Here is a 27764-nt window from a genome sequence, read left to right on the forward strand (position 1 = left end):
GTGAACTGGGAATAAAAATACATCTGTGATACCTATAAATACAAAGACATTATTAGTACATAGAGTAAATTAATTAGAATGACAATATTGCCTTACAGCAGATAGTGCATAAATTTTTTTTTTTTTTTTGAGAGAGAGAGAGAGCGTGTGAGGGCGGGGAAGGGGGAGAGGGAGAAAGAAAGAATCTTAAGCAGGCTCCACACATAGCTCGAGCACGATGCAGGGCTCAATCTCAAGACCCTGAGATCATGACCTGAGCCGAAGTCAAGAGTCAGACGCTTAACCAACTGAGCCACCCAGGCGCCCCTAAAATTATCTTTTAAGAACTACACTAGTAAGCCCAGAGCAGAGGCAGAAAATGGGCTCCTAAGCTTCTCAGTCAGATGGGTGCCCAAGAGAAAGGAAAGTCTTCTAGTATGGAAATGAGAGAGACAAGGCAAGACGTTTTTGCAGGGAAATGCCATTAGCCATGACATCATTGACTAAACTATTACTTCTTGAATAATATTGAAGGAGAAATAAGAAAAGTGAAAATTGTGTTTTTTAGACCAGATGTACTCCAGTCAGACTGACATGATGGCCCCCTCAGAAAGCCTATATTTAGTGGATACAGATTTTAACTTCTAAAAGCTCTGACTGAAATCTTTTGCTATAGGTCTGCGCACCATCATATGCGCCTGACAGACATTGCTAGGCAACTGGACCTGGACATCAGGCAAATACACTCTGAACCAAGCACAATGGGCCATTAGACTCAAAGTGATCCCAAACACAAGAAATGAGGAAAGTGCACTAAAGTCCCAAGAGGGATTCACAACACTAATCGTAGTAAAACTGCAGCAGTAACAAGAAAATCTTACAAGGAAACAGAGGGAAAAGTCAGGTTACCAACAAAGAATGACAATAGGCTAAGGAGCTACTAATAGACACCAAAAAATTGATACCAGAAATAGATACCAAAAAATAATGGAATCATGCCTTTAGGAATACTGAGACAAAATGACTGTTAACCTAAAATTGTCTACCAAATTAAATTATTATTTCAGAGTAGGGGCAAAATAATGCTATTTTTTAGATATAAAAAGACCTCTCTTAGAAATGATCTCCTACTTACACTTGCTGAAATAACACTAAAAGATGCATTCCAGCAAGAAGGAAACAGAATCCAGAAAGAAAAGTAGTAACTCGGGTTGGTAAATGTTGGTCTAAATGGTGAATCAACACCAGTACTTACAATTAAAAGAGAAACAAATGGAAGCTTAAGATTGGGGGTAGCAAGGTGGGGAGGATGGCCCTAAATGTGTCTGCAGGTCACAATGTCAGAAGGAGCTTGTCTCATTTAGGAGAACGGTAAATACACTTTAAGAGAGTTTATTAAAATTTGCAAAGGCAATCAGGAAAAAGAGAGAGAAGATATAACTTCTAAACCCACAGAGGGAATGAAAAACAAGTCCAATGTTTTTGACAGAAGGCAGAAAGGTGGGGGAAAAAAAGAAGAAAAACCATAGTAGCAGGAAATGTAAAACAGGACGGTAGAATTAAGTCTGGCTACAAGTGCAATCACAATACTCTAAATGGAATAAAGGTACCCTATTAAGACAAGCTCAGATTATCTCTTTCTCTCTATCTCTCTCTGTTTCTCTCTCACACACACACACACACACAGACATAGCTGTTAAAAATATGACATGGAAAAGCTGAAAACAAGTAGAAAAATTACACCAGCAAAAAATACCTAAAAGAAAGCTGATATAGCAATAGTGATACCAGACAAATTGGAATATAAGGCAAAAGCAATAACTGGGATAAAGAACATATTTAATAATAGGAAAAGAACAATCTACCAAGTTATAACAATCATGGATTTTTATGCACCTAATAATAAGCAGCAAACACTTCCCCCAAGTCACTTCCTTTATTTTACTTAAATGGCCCAAAAAAGCCACAGACAGAAAGCCAGCCTACTGGTTAGAGGGGCCCATAGTCGGATGGGCCATGTCCCTGATTTAGCCACAGTTTCTGTCCTGCAGGCGGTTATGGAGCACTGAGTGGTCCCAATTTTCTAGAAGTTTTGAAGGTATTGAGGGCTGTTTTCCTCCTCTATGTGTCATGGGACTCAAATCCAACCAATTTCCTCAGAGCTGAGAGGATGACGAAGGGGGATTCAAATAAAGGCAAGACACCCCCAAGCCCAGCCACCCTGGAGTTAGGCACCTGCTTGGCCTCTTCAGTGGTTTCTGCTCACTTTGCGTGCTATCAGTGAGCTTCTGAAGACAGCTCCAAGAACACCCCCCACACCCCCCAGGCAGCCCAGCCCACTGGCGTCTGCGCCGGGTACCTTTCTTTGTCCACACTCCAGAAGCCTTCTCAACCAGTCCAGTCTTTAAATACAGGCAGAAGTGACATCACCAAAGGCCACTTCTGACTGCTTTCTCAAAACATCCTTAAAACTCATTAACTTTAAACTTCCCTGTCTCTGTTTAAATTCTTTACTACTAAATGTCAAAACAGAGCCTAGTGCAAGAACTAAACAAAAACTCTAATGAATGCCAACCACTCTACTAAGTTTAGTTTCGTCTGTTTGTTGTTTTTTTAAGATGAAAGTAAAGGAGGAAGCTTTGTGTGAATCTCTGGCCTCCCAGGACTTTTCTACCTCGCAGGAAGGAACATGAAGTGTTACAATACAGGCAGTATTCAGTGCAGGTTATAGGACTATTCTAAAAAGGAGCTACAAGAAAGCCTTCCCGAATCTTACAGGAATGTTTTCAAATCCCTTCATGTTTCCTTAGGCATCTAACTCAAGTGGGAAGTAATTTGGGCATGAGACATAATAGGGCTTATCCAAGGGCATTAAAAAAAAAAAGTATTACATGTCATATTCCATTGATTTTAAGATACACATTTTCGCATTTCAACATCTCTGAGCTCAGGTCGCATGCTATGATCTATGGCATGTCATGATTTCATTGGCAGTTTATGTTATTTGCTCTTAATGTTACACGTTTTCATCGATGACAATCAATGGAATATGGTCTATCAATGGAAATGGCCATAGCCAGACTGACTCTGTGACACAGGATTAAAAAAATGCAGTGGATTCCCTCCTTTATCCTCTTTGTTTCTTTGTTTTGCATATACACAGCCTTAATGTGCAACAGTGGGCATGTTTATACGTTTCACACATAAGCCCCACTTCTCTTCCAGAAAGGGAAAGGCATTTTGATTAAAAAAAAAATAATAAAAGTATTGGCTCTGTCACTTATAAAGTTGTTAACCACTGGTGTAAGATCCTGTCTGTTTACAAGCTGTGTGACCCAGGGCAAGTTACTTAACATCACCGAGGCTCCATTTTCTCCACTGAAAATGGGTCTGCCCCGCCCGGCTTGCCCAGTTGCTTAAGGATGGAACTAGGTGAGGCTCTTTGAGCACTGAGTGCTGTGTCTGGAGCCCAGGAAACTGTCAGTCGTGGCTGGGAGAGGGCCTCTCATCTGTTCTGTTTGAGGGGCTCCACCTGCTTCTCCCCACTGCCTGTATCTACTCCCCTGTCCACTCCCTCTAGAGGAACTCCCAGCAGGGGGAGATCCCTGGGCCAGCAAACCACCTTTCACCTCTTCTGTCCTTCTCCTGCCAAGGTGTTCTGCCAAGGTGTTCTAATATCCTGAGGGCAGGTGACTACAACAAAATCCCAGCACTCAAGGGGCATGGTTTCAGAGGCCCATGCTGGGCCTTCTCCCCACTGCCTGCAGAGGCTCAGAGGCTGCTGGAGGTGGGCAGGAGGAAGGGAGAGATTGCCGCGGGACCGCCACTGCATTCTAATGACGGTTCCTGTCCCAGCTCTGTCCTGGAGGAACAGAGCCACAGGCGATCAGCGATCAGCACCATCCGAGAAAGCTAGAAAGGTGTGCTCTCTAGGTGAGTGAAAGGGGAAGAGGACAGAAGAGGAAAACCAGCTAAACTGGGGGTGGCCAGAGACTGTGAATTTGACGAGTGGCAGGTTAAAACAAACCACAGCCAGGCAAAGGCCAATGTCATGTGTGTGCGTGCTAGAACCTGGCCTCTGACTTGTTTTAGGAAAACAGTAATTAATAGACAGGAAGCCGCACAGTCACTGCCCTTTACAACTTCTGCGGTCATAAACACACAGCTCGAGACTGTGAATTGGCAACCTCACTAGAGCAATTACATGCTCTGGCTCAATTGTCTGGGGCCTCAGCTTTGATGCAAAGAGGTCACTCCAAGGCCTCATCATCCCAAAACGCCTCTTCTGGAAACTCTCATTTTATGCTTCTTAACCTAACCACCCTGTAGCACCTCTCCTGAGTGGGAAATAATTATGATTACAGAGAAGCTTCAGACTTACCATCTCATGGCAGGGACCACTGCTGATCTAAAAATCACCTGGGGAAATTAAAAAAAAAAAAAAAACAACACGATGCCTGGGTCCTACCCCTCCCCCCCATGGTGACATAACTGGCCTGGGTGTGGCCTGGGCATCAGGATTCTTAAAAGCTCCCCAGAGATTCTGCTGTGCGGCCAGGGTGGAGCACCACGGGGCTAAAGGGTTCAGCCTCCACATGCACTGCTAAGATCCCTTTCACTACCTAACAAAAAGCAGTGGTGCGAGATGCACCTTGTCACAACCAGCTCTGAGCGCAGCTGTTCTCTAATCTTCCTGCAAAAAAAAAAAAAGACGCAAATGTCTACATGATTGTTTCAAAGGGCACCTCTGAAGCTGTCTTGCAAGCAGTTGACAGCAAACACACTGTGCCCACCTCCGACCCACCTCTTCACAGGGTTAAGAAAACACAGGCCGGCCTGCCCTCTGGAAAAGAGAATAGGGAGCCAAGCTCTGGACTTCTAGGACTTGAAGCCAGATACAATAAGAAAGGAGATAAGAGAGCTTGCCTAAGGTGCTAGGACAAACCTTGTACAGCCTCCTCAGATCGGGTCAAACAAATCCTTCAAGAGGAAAGAACCTGACACCATGGTAATGGCCCAATGCATCCACATCACCACGTGTTCACTGGGTCAATCAGGACTCTTCCTCTGAAGTTGGGGGGGGGGGGGTTGGACGGAGGTGTCCAGCTTAGTTTTTGGTGCTCCACTAGTAGAGATTTTGGTCCCCCTCCCAAGGATGTTTGGCAATGCCCACTGACATTGTCACAAATGGGGAGGGGGCTGTTACTTGCATCTGGTAGAGCGGGGCCAGGAATGCTGTTCATCATTCTGCAATGCACAGGACAGCACCCCACTACAAAGAATTATCCAGCCCCAAATGTCCACAATACTGAGGCTTAAGAAACCCAAGTGATTCCAACGTGTGATGTTTCCATGATGGTTATATGACATCTGGGCTGCATCACTTAGGTGACCCCATGAGTAACCCTGTTTAAAAATAAATCCAAACCAAAACCAAAAATCTTGGGAAACAAACAAGAAACTCCCAGTGTCACTTCAAAACTGAAAAGCAGAAGGGTGGTGTGGCCCATCCCTTAACATGGAATCGGCTAGCCAGTGGGAAAACTGCCTCCAGTTGACATGAGAGAACCTTCCTGCAACTCTCCACTAGCAGGAGCGTTTAAAGCTCTTGATCACTAGAAGTGTTTTAAATGCACGTATTAGACCCAAACTGAGGCAACTGTCGCATAGAATGACATCATCTTGTTTTTATTAAAGATTTCTTTTTAAGATTTTATTTATTTATTTGACAGAGAGAGACAAAGTGAGAGAAGGAACACAAGCAGGGGGAGTGGGAGAGGAAGAAGCAGGCTTCCCGCCCAGCAGGGAGCCCAATGCGGGGCTCGATCCCAGCACCCTGGGATCATGACCCAAGCTGAAGGCAGATACTTAACGACTGAGCCACCCAGGTGCCCTAAAATGACATCATCTTTAAATCATACTTTTCCTATAATTTACAAATATAATAAATGGAAGATTCTCAGAAATGATTCTATTTCACTCATTTATGAGAAACGTTATTAATGCCCATGAACAAACACAGACCCAAGCATTGGAAAGCCTCTTCACATCCCCACTCTCTGTGTGGTCTTCGAACTAACTGTGGAGACATGCCTGGTGCCCTGATACCCCACTGCTGGTTTCCCCAAACTGCCCTCTTGCTCACTCCACTCCTCTGGCCAGACAGACAAAGCCAGGGATGATGGGAGGACAACTGACGAGGGTCTACTCTGACTCTTCAGAATGAAGTAATAAACACAAATATGTGCTTGATAAATAAACATTGTTTTGTCTGGGAAATCAGCTCACATCAGCATCTAAAAACGAAGAGCAACCCAGTTCAAATGCCAACCACCTGATGAACATGCCCCACATTTTCCACATTCCCTCATTCCAGTAAAATGACTGTGGGTCATGAGAAAGAGCACCTGCGATGTTGGGGAACAAATGAGAACCCAGCATCCCACATGAACGTTCTTTCAGTAAAAAGATTAACCAATCTACACAAATAAACCACGAGGGAAAGTGCCCCAGGAGAGCTTAGGGTCTCTCCTTTCTCCGAGGCTCATCCTTAGGTCAGAAAGCAAACACTGCTGGAGCAACTGCTCAAAGGCAAGGCCTTCTGTGTGCTTGTGTAACTATATATAGGTATCACTGGGTGCCTTTTCAATGCTGAGTAATTTTTGATTACTAGGGGGAAAAACGAAAACTGCTTATTTGGCTCATAATCATACCACTCAGTGTATGATGACTCTCACTTGAGTCAGAGAAATACCCAGAAAGTATACTCAGGAAACAGATACTACCATGTAGTATTTTCTAAGCATTTCTATTTCTCTGACTCTTGACTCTGCATTTGAAGACAAGTTACCTAAAGTATATCACATCAATAACACGACTTACAACATGTAAATCTGAGAGACTCAAGTATCAATTGTAAACTTTGAAAAGAGAAGTATTTTTTATTTATTCCCATAGCACAAACTTGATGCAATTAACATTCTAGTGAAGTCTAGAACAGAAATAGGTGCTCTGTCCCTACTTTGATTTTTTTTTTTTAAAGATTTTACTTATTTGTTTGACAGAGAGAGACACAGCGAGAGAGGGAACACAAGTAGGGGGAGTGGGAGAGGGAGAAGCAGGCTTCCCGCTGAGCAGGGAGCCTGATGCGGGGCTCGATCCCAGGACCCTGGGATCATGACCTGAGCCAAAGGCAGACGCTTAACGGCTGAGCCACCCAGGCGCCCCTCTACTTTGATTATTTTTCATGACAAGCAATGTGAACACAGTGTCTGTTTCACTGCAATTCACAAGTTCTAGTCTAATTGCTTACACAGCAGGAGGTAACACCTTTCTGCCATGTACCCCACATTATCAAAGGTTCCCGTCTGCCAAGAAAGGTGGTGTTGAGGAAAGAGAAGAAATAGCTGGGTCTTAAATCTCTGTGGCTTGCAAACCAAAGGCCGCTCACACAGCCTGGCTGCTTCTGACGTGGCCATGCCAGGGGGGTCATCCTCTGCCTGAAAGGCCAGCTGAGCACCCCCAGTGCCTGCGGATGACCTGCTGAGGAAACAGCTACAGAGGAGCCCACTCGGCTCACGGGGGACAACTGGGTGTGGTATGATCCCAGCGATGGACACCCTGAGCCTGCCTGAATACGCAGGAAGCTGACAGAAAGCAGCTTTCCTTATCACTAACCAAACAGGGTGATTTCATGACCCACACAGGGTCATTATCAAAATTCTTGACCTGGAGTGGAATTACTGGTTTGTATTCACTGTCCTGAGGTAAACATTTACAGTATGGGAAATTCCTCACCAGGAGATCTGTAAATATGTTATGGCTCTTTCTCAAGGAGAAATAAAGATGATGAAACTTTCACTCATTCAACAAATATTTACTGAATGCTTGATAAGGTCAGGGATGTGCAGACATACATCTGCATCCTATAAGGCAGAGACAGGGGTGTTCTGAAATGCCACTGAGGGGTCCAATGAGACTCAAACTGCTGGTTGGAGCAGACACAGCAGTTTCAAGATTTATACTGCTAAGTCATCCAGGCTGTATTGGCAGAGATCAATGGAACAGAACAGAGAACCCAGAAACAGACCTACACATATATGTCCAACTGAGTTTTGACAAGGTGCAAAGTAATTCAATGGACGAAAGACAGCCTTTTCAACAAATGGTGCTGGAGCAATTAGATATCCGTAGGTAAAAAAAAAAAAAAAAAAGGAAAAAAAATGAACTTGACCTAAGTCTCATGCCTTACACAAAAATGAATTCAAAATGGACCATGGACAAGGATGCAGGGAAAGGAGAACCCTCTTATACGGTTGGTGGGAATGCAAACTGGTGCAACCACTCTGGAAAACTATGGAGGTTCCTCAAAGAGTTAAAAATAGAGCTACCCTCCAGCAATCACATTACTGGGTATTTATCCAAAGGACACAAAAACACTGATTTGACGGGGCACATGTACCCAATGTTTATAGCAACATTATCAACCATAGCCAAACCATGGGAAGAGCCCAAATGTCCATTGACTGATGAATGGATAAAGAAGATATGGTGTATATATACGATGGGATATTACTCAACCATCAAAAAGAATGAAATCTTACCATTTGCGACGATGTGGATGGAACTAGAGGGTATTATGCTAGGCGAAAAAGTCAGTCAGAGAAAGACAAATACCATATGATTTCACTCATATGTGGAATTTAACAAAGAAGACAGATGAACATATGGGAAGGGGGAAAGTAAAAAAGGAGAGAGGGAAACAAACCATAAGGGACTCTTAACTACAGAGAACAAACTGGGAGGATTGCTGGAGGGGGGCTGGGTAGGGGATGGGTTAAATGGGTGATGGGTATTAAGGAGGGCACTTGTGATCAGCACTGGGTGTTATATGTAAGGGATGAATCACTGAATTCTATTCGTATATTAACTAGAATTATAAAAAAAAATGGACCATGGATTTAAATGTAAAACAAAACATTTTAAAAAATAGAAGAAAATATTCAGAATCTAGGGCTAAGCAAAGAGCATACCATAAAAGGAAACATTTATAAATTGAACTTCATCAAAATTAAAAACATTTGCCAAGAGGGAGAAAGACCCCACTGAAAGGATAAGAGACAGGCTTGGAGTGAGAGAAAATACTTGCAAACAATATATTCAACAAAGGACTAGTATCTAGAATACAGAACAAACTCTGAAAACTCAACAGTAGTTTAAAAAAAACAAACAAGCAATCCAGTTAGAAAATGGGCAAAAAACATAAAGAGACGTTTCACCAAAGAGGAAATACACATGGCAAATATCACAGGAAAATATGTCCAACATCATTAGTTAGCCATTAGGGAAATGCAAATGAAAGCCACAATGAGGGGTGTCTGGCTGGCTGTCAATGGAGCGTGTGACTCTTGATCTCGGAGTTGTAAGTTCGAGCCCCCTGCTGGGTAGAGATAACTTAAAAATAAAATCTTAAAAATAATAATAATAATAAAATAAAACCACAATGAGGTATCACTTATCAGAATAAGTAAAATAAAAAAACAGTGACACCACCAAATGCTGGTGAGGATGCTGAGAAACTGGAGCACTCTCTCATTGCTGGTAGCAATGTTAAATGGTATAGCCACTCTGGAAAACAGTCTGGCACTTTCTTTAAAAAATTAGATATGCAACTACTATACTACCCAGGAAATGACATCCCAGGCATTTATCCCAGAGAAATGAAGCCTTATGTTCCCACAAAAACCTGCACACAAATGTTCACAGCAACTCTATTTGTAAAAGCCCCAAACTGGAAACAACCTGAATGTCCTGCATCTAACGAGTAGGTGAATGACTAAACACTGTGGCACATGTGTGCCTTGGAACACTACTCAGCAGGAAAAGGACACCAACTATGGATATGCACAACCACCTGGATGAATCTCTGGAGAATGCTAGAGAGTGAAAAACGTCAATGATTCCATTTATATAACAGTTTTGGAATGACAAAATTATCGAAACGGAGAACATAGCAGTTGCTGGGGATGGGTATGGAGTGGGTACAGGAGGGAAGTGGGTGTGGCCATAAAAGGTCACCGTGAGGGATCCTTGTGGTGATGGAATTGTTCCACAGCTTGACTGAATCAATGTGGCTATCCTAGTTCTGGTACCATACTAGAGTTTACCCCTGGGGGAAACCGTACATGAGACCTCCCGTATTATTTCTTACAACTGCCTCCAAGTTTACAAGTATCTCAAAACAAAAAGTTTAATTAAAAATAAAAAATAGCATACTAAAAATACTATACTAAGAAGTATATAGGGTGTGCTTCCAATTTCATATGAAAAATGAGCTGTATCTCTGGGACGTTAGCATGATGGAAACTTTTTCCCTCTACTTTTCGACCATTCTCTAGCAACCATGTAATGGTTTAATCATATGAAAATGTTTGTTCAGAGGTCAGAAAAGTGTTATAGAAGGCTTCAAGGAGGAGGCGGCATTTCTGGGAGAATCTTTAAGAATGGGCAATGTTTCACAGGCATCTTGGAACAATCCTGGGGAAAGAACGGCAGGAACCACGGGGCAGGATGGAAGGAGAGGGCCATGGGAGGCCCCCATGGCAGTGAGTGGTAAGACAGGCTGAGAGGCCTGCACTCACTCTCTTCAAAGGTAAATTCTGCTCTCCTTCCTATAATTTTCTCGGTAGAGATGAAAGAAGCAGCTTAATAAATACTTCTAAAAGTAGAAATTAATTTTATATGAAAGCATTAATGGGTCAAAGAAAGACACAGGTGCCCTTCCTCACCAACCCATTGGAGCAGGGAACCTAGGACTGCTCTCTCTTCCAGCAGCTTCCGCTGAAGACCACAGTCGAGCTGGCCCCACAAGTGCTTACCTCCTGCCCTGACCTGGGAACCCGCCTCTTCCTCCTGGGCCTACAGAGAAGGGAGGAGGTGGGGCTAGAGTTAAGGTCCTAAGGAAAGAAGGAGTGGAGGAGGGTTTCTGGGAGTCAGGAGACCTGGGGTAGCCGCCATTCACAACCTACCCAGACCTTGGTTTCCTCTTGTAGGTAATGGGGAGGTCGGCTAACTCATCTCCAGGATTCTTCTGGCTCTGACGCTCAGTCGGCCTGAGGTCCCCAGGCCTGGGTCTGGCCACGCATGCCAGATCCCAGGAGAGCCGCCAAACTCAATTACTCCTTCTGAAGTCCTGCCTGTGTCCTCACCACTGTTTTCTTTCTTTTCCAACATAACAGCCACACTATGTGCAAGTAACATAGCCCTTTGACAACAAAACTTAACAAAATAGCATAACCCAAGAAACGAAAGCATTTCAAAAACTCGAACCTGGGCAAGCCCCACATCCGTCTTGGAGCCTCCACCACAGCTCATCACGAAGAAGTAAATGCGCCTGCCCAGAGAGTGCACGAGACAGTGCCCATGGAAGAGAGCATGCGGACCACTGTGAAGTGGGTCACAGGACTTTTACTAGCCTTCTAGAAGACCTTTGTATGATTCTGTCTTGATTTTGACAAGAAATCGCTCCAAGGGCACCCGTTCTGAGTGACCAGAACAGATGGTGATGGGCTCTCCTTGTGCCTTTTTGGTAACAGCGTGAAATTAGCCATTAGTACTATTTATCGTTGTTTAACTGAACACACATCCCCTTTCTTCCCAGACACCCAAACCGTTCCATTTACAGCTTAAGCATTCAAAATTATTTATGCCAAATCTTCCTACAGTTGCTGCCCTCTTCCTAATCCTCCCCAGCCTGTGAAATCTGGATTTTCTGGCCTGGTATTTATTCCTTCGGTTGAGGAGGCTCTACTCTAAACCCATCCTTGCCTCCTGGTCTGATGAGAACCTACAAAAGGCCATTTCCCTCCAGACTCCTGTGCAGACACAGATACATACGTGTGCATATGTGCATACACACACACACACACACACAATCACACACACCAGACTCTACTTGTGTTTTAGTGCTTTGGAAGAAGACTTATCCAGACACCCTGATTCTTCCTGCTCCCACTCTCATCCCATTTCACCTCATTATTAACTCAGCAGGCCAGCTAACTGGGATATCATTCAGGGCACTGCATTTCTCCCCACTTCCTGTTCTCTAGTTAGAGTCACCCTGCCCCCCTAACTCATGAGACCAGCAAATGGAACCAGATGCTACTTATTCCTCCCGAGGTATCTTGGAGAGCCTGCCAAGCTAACACAAAGAATGCCTGCCTGTACTCTGCAGGCCCTGCCAGCCCGCAGTCCACCACTGACTGGACCAGGAGCGAGGCCCTGACTGACTGCACAGCAGCTGCCAACAACCTGGTCGGGGTCCAAGGAGATGCCCTGGCATGGGGCCTCTGCCCAAAGATGCTTTACACTGGCTCACTCAAGCATATCTTTTTCTTATAAGGAGGACCATAAAGTCCGGAAACACAGATAATGTTTTATTAAACGATAGCATAATAGCAATAAACCATTTATTATGTTTGTACACCTATGCTTCCAGACTTTATGGCCTTCTGAGAGTTTGAATGCAATGAATGACAGAGAGAAAAGTCCTCACCCCCTGGTTGAGAAAAAAGCAGAAAGACTATCTTAGTCTGTTCAGGCTGCTAGAACTCAAATACTATGGACTGGGTAGCTTCAAGGACAAACATTTATTTCTCAGTTCTGAAGGCTGGGAAACCTAAGATCACAGTGCTGGCAGATTGGGTGTCTAGTGAGAAGCCACTTCCTGGTTCATCAAGGGCCATCTTTTCACTGTGTCCTTACCTGGTGGAAGGGGCAAGGGAGCTCTGGGGTCTCTTTGAAAAGGGCACTAATCCCATCCACAAGGGCTCCACCTTCATAATCCAATCACCTCCCAAAGGATCCACCTCCTCATTCCATCCTAGTGGGAATTAGGATTTAACAAATGAATTGGCAGGGGGTTGGGGATATAAACATTCAGTCTCTAGCAAATACCTACAGAGAATATTGGCAAGTAGAAGCCATGATGTAACAGAATCCGTGAGTTTAAAAAAAGCCCTGGGGCAAATGGGAACTGGTGCGTAGCAGGGTAGAAGGAAATGAACAGAGAGAGGTGGGGACATAAGTGCTGAGTCATGAAATGGAAGACCACTGGGGTTACTCATGGCACTCCAGAGCGCTACTGGAAAGCTTCCGCTGAACTCTGAAGGGTTACATCCTGTTTTGGCAACACAGCACACTGAGCTATCTTGAGCCTTCCCCCAACAAACATCTAGAAATGCTAAAGAAAACATAAAAAGCAGAAATTTACACACAGCTGACTGACACATTCACAAAAGGAAAATTCCCTAGTATCAGAAATGCATAAGGGATTAAGGGGGTAGAGGGCAGCAGGGACTGGTAGAAGTTCTCTTACCCAGAAATAGGCACTCTAGCCAGGGGCATGAGAAGAACCTTCGATAAATGCACCCAGACAACACACTGAAGGGATGCACTGAAAGTAAACTAAAAATCACTTGGAAAGGGGGAGAGTAATAACCTTCTGCTCAGGATACTGGGTGGTGACAAAAAAAAAAATCTCCTTTGAAGTATAAAAATATTTAGATGTATGCCACATACAAGTCTGATATCTCATTGACACACCCCCTTTGGCACACAACTCCATGAGCCCAAAATTAACAAGTGTATTTATTTGGACCAATAATACTATTGCAGCATTTGGAAAAGACCAACGCAAAATCTCACTAAGAGGACATTTCAACAAAACTTCATGGAATTCCCACTAAGAAATGAGTTCTTCTTAGAGCTCATAAAAAAATCCACCTTAGGTGAGAGACAGCAGATCTAAAAAACAGAGGGACTGGTAACACCTAAGAACTCAAGAAAATGGAACAAACTGAAAGAGGCTATGATTTTTCAATGTTTCAAAATTTAAGGAAGAAATATCATAAGCAAAAAAGAAACTTATGAAACAGAACAAGCAAATTTTTAAAAATTCATTTCATTGAAATGAAAACTTAGTGGATGAATAAAACAGTAATTCTTTTGTAAAGAAGAGAATTCATAACTTGGACAAGAAATGAAGTAATTATTCAAAATAAAGCCCAGTGGGGCACCTGTGTGGCTCAGTCGGTTGAACATCCAACTCTTGGTTTCTGCTTAGGTCATGATCTCATATCCTGGGATTGAGCCCTATCTTGGACTCCGCTCAGTGGGAGGTCTGCTTGAAATTTCTCCCTCTGCCTGCACCCCACTCCCTCATGTGCACAAGCATGCATGCACATGCACGCGCTCTCTGTCTCTGTAAAATAAATAAATAAATCTTTAAAAAATATATATAGCACAGAGATAAGATTAAAAAAAAAAAAGGACAGTTAGACAAGATGGTGGCTGGAATAAGAATGGCCAACAAGAAGTTCCTACATAAGACTAACAGGAATTCTAGAAATGATACAGAAAATGGGGGAAGAAACACTATTTAAAGACATAATTTCAGGGGCGCCTGGGTGGCTCAGTTGGTTAAGCAACTGCCTTCGGCTCAGGTCATGATCCTGGAGTCCCTGGATCGAGTCCCGCATCAGGCTCCCTGCTCGGCAGGGAGTCTGCTTCTCCCTCTGACCCTGCCCCCTCTCATGTGCTCTCTCTCATTCTCTCTCTCTCAAATAAATAAATAAAATCTTTAAAAAAAAAAAAGACATAATTTCATTACTGAACATTATTCAAAGAGTGAGAATTTTCCAGATGTCATGAAAGACAAACAGATTGACAATGAGTGCTGCCTAAAATATAAAAATAAATCTAGATACACCTGGTTGAATACCAGAATACCAAACACAAAAAGAAAAGCATAAAAGTAACCAGGAAGTACAGACAGATCATCTACAAAAATGAGAATTATCTGACAGCAGACCTCTTGATAGCAAAATAGAAACAGAAGATAATAAAAAATATTATCTTTGAAGTGTTAGGATCCTATGCCCAACTAAATATCTTTCAAGACTGAGGATGACATAACGGCATTTTTAAGAATACCATTTACTGAAGGAAAACACTCAAGGGTATGTTAATAGATCAGCAAGAAGAAAACTGAACTCAGAAGGAAGGAGTAACACTAAAAAGCAACGATAACATTAGAAAATATGTAAATGAATCTAAATAAGCATTAACTGTTAAATTAGCCAACTTTTGGGGGGGATGGTTTTAAAAAGATAAAACTAAAATGATACTACATAATAATAGTATGAAACACAGGAGCTGATTGGAGTTGAAGCTTTCTAAGATGCTTATATTACTAAGGAGAAGAATGGGGATAATGATTAGTTTTAGACATTAAGTCAAACAGGCATGTTAAATATGTAAGAGTAATTTTTAGAACAGTAATACAAATTCCTAATGAAGCAAAAGAATATGAGAATTGAAAATTCAATCAAAGAGAAATCAACATAAAAAAATAGAAAAAAGAAATGAAGAAAAGGCATGGAGTTTATGAACATAAGATACAGTGATAGAAATAAATTCAAACACATCATAATCCATAACAAATCCATAATAAATGTAAATGGATTAAATTCACAAGTTTTTTTAAAAAAAGGTATTATCAGATTCCATTTTTAAAAAGATAGCTATAGACCAGTCACAAGAAATACACCTAAAATATAATGACATAGAAAAATGAAAACTAATGGAAGCACAGAAAAGCTATACCAGGCAAATTAAAAAAAAAAAAAAGAATACATTAGAATAAAGAGGTCATTATCAAATGATAAAGGGAACAATTCATCATCAAAAGAGTTCTAAAAAACAGTTCTAAATCTGTATGCATTTATATTCAAAATATATAAGCAAAATTTGACAGATTACAAGAGAATATAAATACAAAATTATAACAGGTGATTTTAACATACCTTTATCCTAAATAGATATATTTAGGAGACAAAACAAAACTATAAAGGATATAAAAAACTTGAACAACACAATTAACAAATGATCTAAAAAATCTTTTTCCAAATTGCAGCAATATACCAATGGACTGTAAATCAAACATATAACTACCATTTAAAAAACAGAACAGAGGGCACCTGGGTGGCTTGGTCATTAAGCGTCTGCCTTAGGCTCAGGTCATGATCCCAGGGTCCTAGGATCAAGCCCCACTTTGGGCTCCCTGCTCTGCAGGAAGCCTGTTCTCCCTCTCCTACTCCCCCTGCTTGTGGTCCCTCTCTCGCTGTGTCGCTCTCTGTCAAAAAAATAAATAAAATCTTTAAAAATAAATAAATTAAATAAATAAACAGAACTGAATAGAATTGAAAATATCAAAATGCATCCCATATGGCAAAGATAGGCATTATTTTGTGAAACCTTTATGTTTGTACTTTGAGTGATGATACAAAATGTACTGCTTGCTGTGAGTTAAAGTTTGAAAGTCTTCAATCTAATGGATTTAAAGTCTTCACCCCAAAACTGGAGCATATGCTTTCCTCTCAAGCACTCAGGAAATATTTACAAAATCTGAACCATTTACTAGCCACGGAAGTCTCAACCAAACCCAGAGAATCAATATCACATCCTGAATGGTGCTGAAAGATGGCCCACAAGAGCTATCTGGCTGCTAATTGGTTCCCTGTGGCTTCATTCAACAATCCCTAGTAGGGTGGATGGGTAAAGGGGGTAAGGGCAATCAAAAGATACAAACTTCCAGTTATAATAAAATAAATAAGTCATGGGATGTAATGTACAGCATAATGACCATAGGTAACAATACTGTACTGCATATTTGAAAGTTGCTAAGAGAGTAGATCTTAGAAGTGCTCATCACAAGAAAAAAAATTTTTGGACCCATGTGTTTAACAAGGAATGTTAACCAGTTATTGTAGTGATCATTTTGTAATATATACAAATATTGAACCATCACACCTGAAACTAATATAATGTTGTATGTCAATTATACCTCAATAAGAAAAAAAGAAAAAAAAAAAGCCCAGTTCCCTGGAATGATCTAGAACATGTCTCTGTCCCTTGCAAGTGCCAACTAACTTGGCCAGTTATTATTGTGTATAAGTACTCAAAAATTTGGGTAGAATGAAAAACTCCTCAGTGGAAGCAATCTTTAAGAAGCTGAAACTAAGCTAAGATTAACCATTTTCAACCTGTCGAGATATTTCATCACAGAGTTGAGTACTAGAAGAAATATACCCCTCAGAAGGCAAAAACATTTTGAGCTTGCATGAGTGGCAGGGTGTATGGGTGTTGGGTGCAAGGACCATATGCAAATAGGCACAAGGAAGCAGGTAGGCAAGCTAGCTAGCCAGAAGGGACAATTCCAGATAGTTTCATATTGCCAATCCTCTTGAATTGCCTTATCTGTCAATGGAGACAGTGACTTTTTTAAGACCCACTCGGTTCAAAGGGGACCAGAGGGCACAGATTCTTCTCATCTTGCTCTGCTGCCTTTTATTTCACTGCAGGGTCTGCAGCGGTGGGGTGGGAAACTCAGCTGGGAGACAGGGATGGTCCCCGGCAGGAAGGGTCCTCTATGTCACGCTAGAGAGTTAGACAATTGGGAGCCAGGGCAAGTTCATGTGTTTAAGCAGAGAGTCCCATTGTCAGCGTTGGGGGAGTGTCGAAGATAAAACAGAGAAGGGAAGGACCAGAAGTAGTGTTTGTCTTTAATGGGTTGACGGCATAGAGTCAGCTCTCAAATATTCACTTGAGAGAAGACTGGTCAAAGTACGGGTAGAAGAGAGAATCTAAAAATGTTTATTTGAGGTGAAAACCGACCATCTTAAAGTGTGCAACACAGAGGCATTTAGTACATTCACAGGGTTGTGCAGCCATCACCTCTATCTGGTTTAACACCTTTTCGTCACCTCAGAAGCAGACCCCATACCCATTAAGCAGTCCTCTCTCTTCTCCCCAGCCCCTGGAAACCACTGATCTGTTTTCTGTCTGTGGATTTACCTATTCCGAATTACTTCTGATAAATGGAATTGTGCTATATGTCCAGCTTCTTTTCCTTGGTCTATTTTCGTGGTCCATCCATGGTACAGCATGTATCAGTGAGAGAGAAAAATGAAATCTTGCCATTTGCATCAATGTGCATGGAACTAAAGCGTATGATGCTAAGCGAAATAAGTCAATCAGAGAAAGACAATTATCATATGATCTCACTGATACATGTGGAATTCAAGAAACAAAGCAGAGGATCATAGGGGAAGGGAGGAAAAAATAAAACAAGATGAAATCAGAGAGGGAGACAAACCATAAGAGACTCTTAATCATAGGAAACAAACTGAGGGCTGCTGGAAGGGAGGGGGATGGAGGGATGGAGTAACTGGGTGATGGGCATTAAGGAGGGCACGTGATGCAATGAGCACTGGGTATTATATAAGACTGATGAATCACAGACCTGTACCTCTGAAACCAATAATATATTATATGTTAGTTAATTGAATTTAAATTTAAAATGTTTAAAAAAATCATGTTTTCAGGGGTGCCTAGGAGGTTCAGTTGGTTAAGTGTCTGCCTTTGGCTTAGGTCATGATTTCAGGGTCCTGGGATCCAGCCTGGCATGGGGCTCCATACTCGGTGGGGAGCCTGTTTCTCCCTGTGACCCTCCCCCTGACTTGTGTTCTCTCTCTTGCTCTGCTCTCTCTTTCAAATAAATAAATAAATAATCTTTAAAAAAAGAAAAAAGGAAAATTCCTAAGACTGTAAAAGCAGAAGACCAGAATCTGAAGGCAATCTCAGTATGAGCAGTAAGAGAGGTCAGGGTAACCACCATTGCTCGAGCCTGAGGGACTAGCAGGACCGTAGCATCGTGAAAACAAATAGGAAAGACAGAGAAGATTCAGGTGGGGCCAAAGGTGACAAGTCTGTTTCTGGACTCTCTGAGTTCGAAGCACTACGGGAAATCCATCTTGGAGAAGTCCACCAGGCAGCTGCATAGTCTGCAGCTCTGGAGAGAAGCCCCTGCAGCAGCCACAGGGCTGAAGAGGCACGGAGATGCACTGTTTTACTGTCCTCCAAGGCTCAGGGGGCCACAGTCATCTGCAACTACTTCTGTCATTCAGAGACACATGAACTCTCCTTGCCTTTTCCGGAATGTGACTCATCCGATTACAAAACTTCAGAGGTGAACAATAATGAGCCGGACTCAAGATAGAGCAAATATTATCCTCACCCTAGAGCAAAGCTCACAGCACGTTCCGTTCTGGCTTCAGTAAAAAGAATCCATTCACAGAGCCCACAGCCGGCACTTACCAATAAGTATCTCCTCTACCACCTTTGAACCTTGGATCACCTGGTTCCATCGTTCTCTGCTTCCAGCACAGTCCAGAGTATCTACCTTCCGCAGACTCCTGTCAGTTTTATGATTCATTTAGAATCATGAAGTTTGGTGCAAATACGTAGCCCCCCTAGTCTTACCGCAACTCTCCAGGTAAAATACTGATTGCAGCCCAGCTGAGTAATCCCTGTGAGTGATTCTAACCCATAAAGGCAGGGAGAGGCTGACCCTGCCACCTTCTCTGTGTACATCCAACCTCAGCCAACATCACAGTTCTCTGAAGATCCTTGCCTCACCTCTGCCTGGCATTGAATGTCAGTAATCATTTCCCTCCCTGAGGAGCTATTTGTGACCTGATGCCAAGTCCTACACAAATCCAGTTCCACGGGGGCAAGACAAACTTTGTTTGCTTTGAATATATTTATTTACTTACTTATGTGTATATATAATTTAAATATTTATATGTAGGCATATACACATATAACATTTATAAAATATACTCCTAAGATGTTTTCTGTACCCTCAAGGTCAGGCTCAAACTGGAAATTCTGAGAAAAGAAACCATATGGCAAACCTTCTAGCAAACTTAGATCAAAGGAGAAAGAAGGAAGTAAAGAACTAGCAACTCCAAATGCAGAGGTAAGAGACCCACAAGGCGAGGAGAAATCCCCCCAGCCCCCAGGGTAAGTACACATGTAAGTTAAGGAGCAAGGGTTACCCATGATGAAAGAACGTGCTGTGAAGCTCACCAAGTCCCCAGGCAAGCTGTGGTCACCACAGCTCCACATTCTCGCCCTTCATTCACTCCCTCACCCTGCACGTCCCTGACGACGCCTAAGTGCCAGGCACTATTCTAGGCACAGAGACCCCACAGTGAACTACACAGACACACCCTCTTCCCACAGAGCTCAGGTCCTAGAGGCACATTAGTGAAGACGACAAAGAAATAAAACCCGTGGCAATTTCAGACAAGCGCTGACAATACACAAGTAATTCACCAAAATCCAAAGCGTGTCAGATGGGAAGGTAGATAGGGATGGCCAGGGTGGAGGCAGGGACAACTTGAATGTGTAAGTGTGGGGGAGCCAGGAGGCTGAGGTGAGATATCAGCAGGGACTTGAAGGCGAGGGACTGAGCCCTAGGGCTGTGGATCTCTGGAAAAAGAATGTCGGAGCCCCCCAACCTCAAGAACATCATGGCACCTGAGTGGCTGTGAGGGGGCAGGGGTGGAAGCAGAGAGGTAGCCACACCAGCTCCTTTGCTGTGATTTATTTGTTTTGCCAGCCATGTGTCAAATTGAGTTGTAAACATCTTGGGAGCAGAGCCCGTGCTGCCATGTTCACATCTGCATCCCCAGGGCATGGTATGGAGCCTGAATTAAGTGTGGGCAGGCGCATGGCTGGATGGATGAGGAGTAACTGGGTGAATCGGGAAACTTGGCCAAAGGGAAAATGCACTAAGTGAGGCCGTTAGCAGGTAATAATGCTGGCTTTAGCCATCACCATAAAGGCCTAACCAATAGCTTTTACCTCCATCAATATGCAGGATATTTTCCAGGAAATATACAGCTTTAATCTTATAATGGAAGTCAATAACAGAACAGCTTTTGCATTACTGTATGCAAAGGGAAATATATATATATATTCATTTTCTAGACGCTTTGCTAGAATACATTCACTCCCTCAAATAAAAAGAAAAGCCCTATATTTAAACCATAGTGCCTGAATAATAGATATAGGTGGCTTATTATTTGTTTACACAGCTTTAATAGACAACCATAACACATTTTCCAGCTCATAGGAAGAGGAAACTCGAGGAAAAAGCTACTGCTTAATTTTGTATTCTAGTAATAATATTCTGCACTTGGACCCATAAAAGGAATTAATGGCCAGCTCATCTGAATGGAAATGATAAAAAAGTAGTTTTAGATCACGGTTCACCAAGCCTTTTCTGTAGACGGTCAGACAGCAAATATTTTAGGCTTTGCAAGCAACATATAGTCGTTGTCACATAATCTTCTTTGCTTTTTTAGGTTTATTTTTGTGTGGTTGTTGTTGTTTTATAATGCTACGAAAAATGTAAAAACCATTCTTACTTTCTGGGCCCTACAAATAAATCATAGTTCACCAAATGGGATGCTTGGAGTCCCAAGGTCCTAACAATTAAACCCAAGAAAGAAATCCGCATATATCTTGGGATTACCTCTCTCAGTCTCTCCAGCTCATTCTGGAGGGCTTGTTTGGATATTTCCACTTCAATCATCTGCTGTCGGAGACTTTCGTTTTCATCCTCAGCTTTAGCACGCTTTTCCTCCACGGTTTCAAGTTCATGATGCAATCTGACAGATACATCTTTGGCTACCTATATCAACCAACAGAGATAGTCATCAGGACGTAAAGCTTTCTGTGTGCTAAGGGCACAAACAACTTCAGAGGCAGAATCATTAAGTGATAGGATATCACAGTAAAGGGCAAAGACCCTGGCAATATTAACAAGCCTATCTTTAAAGGAGGAGCTATCAGTTTCAAACATGAAATCCACATTATGAGCAAGGATATGACCTTTATCTGGATTAAGAGGCTAGTGTGGATAGCTCTACCTCATTATAGAGTATCACCAAGAATGCCAATTCTGCTCACACACACATGCTTTAATGATAAATTAGAAATAACAATAACTAATAATCAATCAATAAACATTTCTGTTCCCTAAGGCAATACTAAAACTACCTGCAAAAAAACCACAAAAAAACCAAGATAATCCTGTAAAATAAGGTAGTCAAGTTTTAAATTGTCTACTGTGGTAAAATATCTGAATGTTAAAAGCAGTTAAACATTTTTACCTTCTAAAGGGAAAAAGGAAAGAGATTTTGCAAGAGAAATATAAATCACCCTTACATCCCACTGAATGACATTTTGTTAGTGGTTTATAGATTTGATAGAATTACAAAGATTCTTTTCCTGTTATCATAATGAAAGGCGAAATGAGATTTCATAAGTACTCCCATAATAAGGAGGACTTTATGCATAATTCATCTCTTGATAAATGATTTGATAATCAGGGCATGAAGAGAAGCCATGCTACCCATGGAGAGATCAAATGGTATAATGTCTGGAATTTCTTCACCTCATTCCCACCTCTGCCAATGGTTTTCAAAAACACCTTAGACAATTAGCTTTAGACAGTTAGTTATGATCCTATTTCTCCTTCAGTTAAATCAAAACACCATCCTTGGGTTATGGTCATTTCAGGTGTTCTGCATTCTGGAAACTTAAGTAACAATAAAAACATTAAGTGATTATAGTCAACCTTTATGAGTGGTCTTTGACTATCATTGAATTGATAATCAATAGATTTTTTAAAATATTCCAGATCTTTAGAAGACCTTTCTGTACAATTCTACACAACTGTCAGACCAAGTGGCAGATATTTTTTTTAATTTATTTATTATTTTTTATTTTTTTAAAGATTTTATTTATTTGAGATAGAGAGCAAGAGAGAGAGAGCATAAGCAGGGGCAGGCACAGAGGCAGAGGGAGAAGCAGGCTCCCCACTGAGCAAGGAGCCCGATGCAGGACTTGATCCCAGGACCCTGAGATCATGACCTGAGCCGAAGACAGACGCTTAACCGACTGAGCCACCCAGGTGCCCCAATTCTCTCTCTTTTTTAAATTGTAGATCCCTTACTACGATTTCTTTTCTTTTCCTTAGGTTTTAAGATTCCAGTTCATACGACAGGTTTAAATCTTGGGCTGTCAAAGCCATATGACTACACATAACCTATACACCATAAGGTGAATGAAGAACGTGTATGCTGAAATCTGTTGAGAAAGAGAGAACTATTAGTAGAATGGCAGGACCGTGGATAAGTGGGTCCGAAGGGCTGCCGGCCTCAGCCCTGCGATCCTGCCCCCGCCTGCAGCCCCTTCTGGGAATGAGAACTCCATCAGCCCTGCTCACTCACCTTTAAGTCCTGCTCCAGACTCCGGATGAGCTCGCCATCTACCTGACCAGTCTCAGCCACTTTCAGGCTCTTCTGCTCGGCTTTCCTGAGGCGGTACTGCAGGATTCGGCAGTTTTTATGAGCGCGGTCCAGCTCTCGCCGAAGCTCCTGCAGCTGGTAAACGTCTTCCTCTAAGTAACTGTCTCTCATCTCCTCCATTTCAGCACGGAGTTCATCCAGTTCATCCTACACAAGCCAGATGGAGCAGACTTATAAGCCAGACCCACCGGGACAAGGATGGGTCTACCCCAGCTCTGCAATACTGGACGTTAACTACCTGTGCACTTACCCCGTGGCTGATGGGCACACCTGTGTCACAGGACACAGGGACCTCTGGAAAGGGTCACACGAGACAATATCCTCAGATGTCTGCTCAAATCTCATGGATCCAGAAACTCAAAACCAGGAGGGATTATTCACTACAGCCTGCCAGCATTTATTCTATTCCCCATATTTTCTTACATAATCAGAATCACAAATAAAATCAGCTCTGCAGATAACTGAACCTTTAGATTCAAACCAAACACTGACCTAAATCTTATCTCCAGGGCACAGTCTTGGGACTAAGAGGAGTTGCACAGGAGTTGCCCTGCCTTCAAAGGACATAAACTTTAATGGGATCATAACTGAACCGCCCTGGAATTGTGACACACCTGCAAATGTCCCTAAAACTCGGTTCCACCATACAAGTCTCAGCACCGACTAGGTGACTCACGATTCCAAAGATATAACTTTTGCATTATGTCAAATCCACATTGGATTTGGTTTTTTTCCATTCACTTGGCCTTCATTTCCCATCTCCACTTTACTCTGGCGTCAGCATGAAGACACTGTGGGTACAGGAAAAACCCAGGAGTTGTCCTTGCTCCCCCTTCTCCCCTCCCATTCCACATCCAAACCAGTGCTGTCAGCCCAAGAGCAACATACATGCGGGGCACTCTCTACCCAGTGGCTGCACACTACAGCTAGTCCCTGCCTTCATCTGTCCCGAGGGAGCAGGTGCACACACACGCAAGTTGTGCGGGGCTCCCTGCTTCCCTTTCAGCCAGTTCTCCACCAGAGTTATCCTTTACTATGGAACTCAGACCACGCCCCTCAGACCTTCCAGGGGCTTCCCGTTGCCCTGAGAAAATTCTTCAAAGTCTTCCCCAGGGCCTATGAGCTGCCCCCTTCTTCCTTGCCACACTGCTGGTCTCACGGGATCTGGATTGCTGAAGGCCTTTCCACCTGTTCTACCCTCTCCTTAAAATGTTCTTCTCCAACTTTTACAGAGCTCATTGTCACATCATCTGGAAGGCACACACACAGCACCTTCCCTGACCACCCATCCTCCCAACCCCACCATCTCTAATTCTTCCTGCCCTGCTCTGTTTTCTTCCCACCTCTTATCACCAGCTACTAGTTATTTGTGCTTCTTCCTATTCTTGTCTGTTGCCCATACTGAAATGTGAGTAGCAGCTCCCCTGCATTCACAGCGCCCAGCAGGCCCTCAATAAGTATTGGTGGGATGAACACACAGGAACATTGGTCAATCCCGACAAAGACCAAATTGTAAAGACGACCAAAATCAAACACAAATGCACCTTTGTTTTGTTCCAGTCTTGTAACCTAATTACAAAGAATTCTTCCCAAACCCACAGATGTAGCTGCAATATGCGACACAGAAATTCTATTGAAGTATTACAAAAGATTTTAACAAGGAGTAATTTGGAAGGTGGAAGATTAAGAAAAGCATTCTAGGCATTTTCTTGATTAGTTTGATCACTGATGGTTTAAATGTCTCCAGACTAGGATACATTCAGTCATTCCTTTTTGTTTTGTTCAATTAACAGTGAGGGTCAAGGAAAAAGCTCTCCACGATGTGGACACCCTAAGTTGTCAGCTCTCGTCCTGCTACTCAGTTTGTTCCTGATTCTCTCCACTCTCACTAATCCTGCATTTGTTCTTTTTTTTTTTAAAGATTTTATTTATTTATTTGACAGAGAGAGATATAGTGAGAGAGGGAACACAAGCAGGGGGAGTGGGAGAGGGAGAAGCAGGCTTCCCGCGGAGCAGGGAGCAGGGAGCCTGATGCGGGGCTCGATCCCAGGACCCTGGGATCATGACCTGAGCCGAAGGCAGACGCTTAACGACTGAGCCACCCAGGCGCCCCCTGCATTTGTTCTTAAAAGCAGGGATTTACTTATAATAAAGAATGACAGCTTCCCAACATCAAAGCCTCAGGTAGATAAGAAATTGACCAGAAGGCAATCTCCTGAAGAGTAATTTAACCTGGAAAAGTTTAAGTGTAACAAATAAATCTTCCACCTTCAGATTTTGTACTCTTTATGGAAAAGTACAAATTGGCACAGACAGGGTAAAGACAGTTGCCCAGCCAACCTCAACCATATGCAGTGGTCCACAGGAAAGAGCACAGATGTAGCATCTCATTCCCCCAAACCGCAGCCTGTAGTTTCTCCCCAATCTGTCCACACTACCCTAACGAAGAGAATGGCCTACTCAACTGATCATGACTCTAAATGGAGCCTGTCTGAATGGACTGCCAAGAGGAATGAATGTTAGAGAAGAAAAGCTTTACCACGCCCCAGTAGTAAATTGATATAAAGTGGTTTTTTTCTCAGCTTCTGAATGTTCTTACAAAATTTCTATAGCAGCAGTCACAACCTCATTAAAACTATAAGATATTCTAGTGTGTCTTAAGAAAAAGGTAAATCTTAACATTGAAAAGTGTTGTGAAGTATAAGCAAGTTTTGTTTCTTTCCTGTTTTCCTTCATGGAGAGCTCTTCCTATACATCTTGTTCCTAGTAGGAAAATTCGCTGCGACTGGGAGTTCACAGACCAAGCGTGGAAGCCAGTCAGTTGAACATATGTGAACAGGATGGACAGGCTGGGCTCTTCAGGGAATGAGAGAACGCAGCTCTTTCAGAACGGTCTTTGCCAACATCAGCAAAGAGTAAGTTGGCAGACTGATGCCAGATCCCTACGCTGAGGCTGTGATGCTGTGTGGGAGCCATGCCCCTGACCCGCCCCATGTTGGAGGAGACCAGCTGCAGACTGCAAGCTTTAACACAGGCCTTGTGGGTGTCAATCTTCTGGCAAAGATTAGGTAATTAATCCCGAAGCTTCAAAATCAAGGTCAAGTTTCTCTCGGGTTCTACCTATATATATGATGGGTTTTTCAGAAAAAGCCTATTCTCTACTTGTGTCGGAGTACAGTTAAAAGGTAATTGTTTCATTGTGTAACTAACACATAGTTCGATACAAGCAATAATCACGACATGTATATGTATACATACAAATATATAGTAACTGTGGCCATTCTGTTCACGGAAGGAATTGTCTGTGATTGCTTTTCCTTCTAGAAAGCTTTTCCTTCTAGAAAGTCATTAATGCCTGGAATTACCTGTTACTCAAACAAAAGTTTTCAAAGTGCAAAAAAAGCCATAAGAAAAAATAAGATACAACTTTTGGGTATAAAACTGTTCTCTAGCTTTCAGATTTTGTACCAGGAGGATCCTCATGGACCCAAATATCAAATGCTGGATATGCTCTATAGATGCGTAAACAACTATGCAAGCTAAAAGAAAAACATGTGTAAGGGCTAGATGAACCAGCACCTCCAAATCATTCAGTAGACCAGATGTAAACAGCTAACATTTTTTGGCATAAATCATCACCAACATTAGTTGCACTGAAAGGAAAATTAGGCAGAGACTGTAATTGCATGTATTTGAATCATTGCTTTTATAACTCAGATTTTATCTAAATTTGTAGAACAGAAGATATCTCATTCAGCACTTTACCTTCATTACTAACCCTATTCTCACCCTGCCAGGAACATATTACCCATTTCATAGACAAGGAGAGCAAACCCATGCTGGTTAGCATGTCCAAAGCCTCCATAGCTAATAAATAGAAGCTAGACTGCACACCCACGTGCTCTTTCCAGTAAATACTATAAATTATTTGCAACAACCAAGACAAATGAAACAATAATAAGCCTTAAATCATGCTTCCACCATAGGTATGACATAATAATGCAAGTTAACATTTTTAGATCTTGACAACTGTCAATGTGTGAGCATATCCATTTTCTCAACTGGCCCTCAGAGAAACACTGCAATATGCAGCGAAGATATTAATATTCCCATTTTAAAAATGAGAAATTCGAGATTCTAAACATTTAAATGGCTTTTCAACACTAGTCTGGTGCAGAGATGGGACCAAGGTCAGTGTTTCAACTCTTTTCATAGAGCCTTGAAAAAAAGTAGTTTTCAGGTTCAGTGAAAAGAAGTTACAAGAAAAGCAAATTATAAACCATGTAAGCTGGCAGCAGACATTTGAAAAGCAAAAACTGTGATTATTCAGATTAGGGTCTTGATGGATAGTGATTTTCAGGCTACCACTACGTTAATTTTTCTGGCAGCATGCTCTAATTTAGAATACGTTGTATTAAAGAACCTTACAGATGTCTGCTTTTTAAATGTTTAAGAAAACCAAATCAAGCAGAACGTATGTTTCTGGCAAATATAATTTTAGAC

The 27764-nt window shown here is 42.3% G+C and overlaps 1 protein-coding gene across 7 annotated transcripts in view; it reads right to left on the reverse strand.

Moving 5' to 3' along the window:
- Positions 1-27764, reverse strand: part of MTCL1 (microtubule crosslinking factor 1) — a 122541-nt gene that overhangs the window by 88264 nt on the left and 6513 nt on the right. For all 7 annotated transcript variants that reach the window (XM_032397861.1, XM_032397860.1, XM_032397865.1 and 4 more), the window contains exons 2-3: positions 23184-23408; positions 21422-21580 (exon numbers count right to left, since the gene is read on the reverse strand). In XM_032397861.1, coding sequence (XP_032253752.1) covers positions 21422-21580; positions 23184-23408 — 384 coding nt within the window. The remainder of the gene's footprint in view (positions 1-21421; positions 21581-23183; positions 23409-27764) is intronic.

This window comes from Phoca vitulina, unplaced genomic scaffold, assembly GCF_004348235.1.
Source record: "Phoca vitulina isolate PV1807 unplaced genomic scaffold, GSC_HSeal_1.0 scaffold105, whole genome shotgun sequence".
In the NCBI taxonomy this organism is placed as follows: Eukaryota; Metazoa; Chordata; class Mammalia; order Carnivora; family Phocidae; genus Phoca; species Phoca vitulina.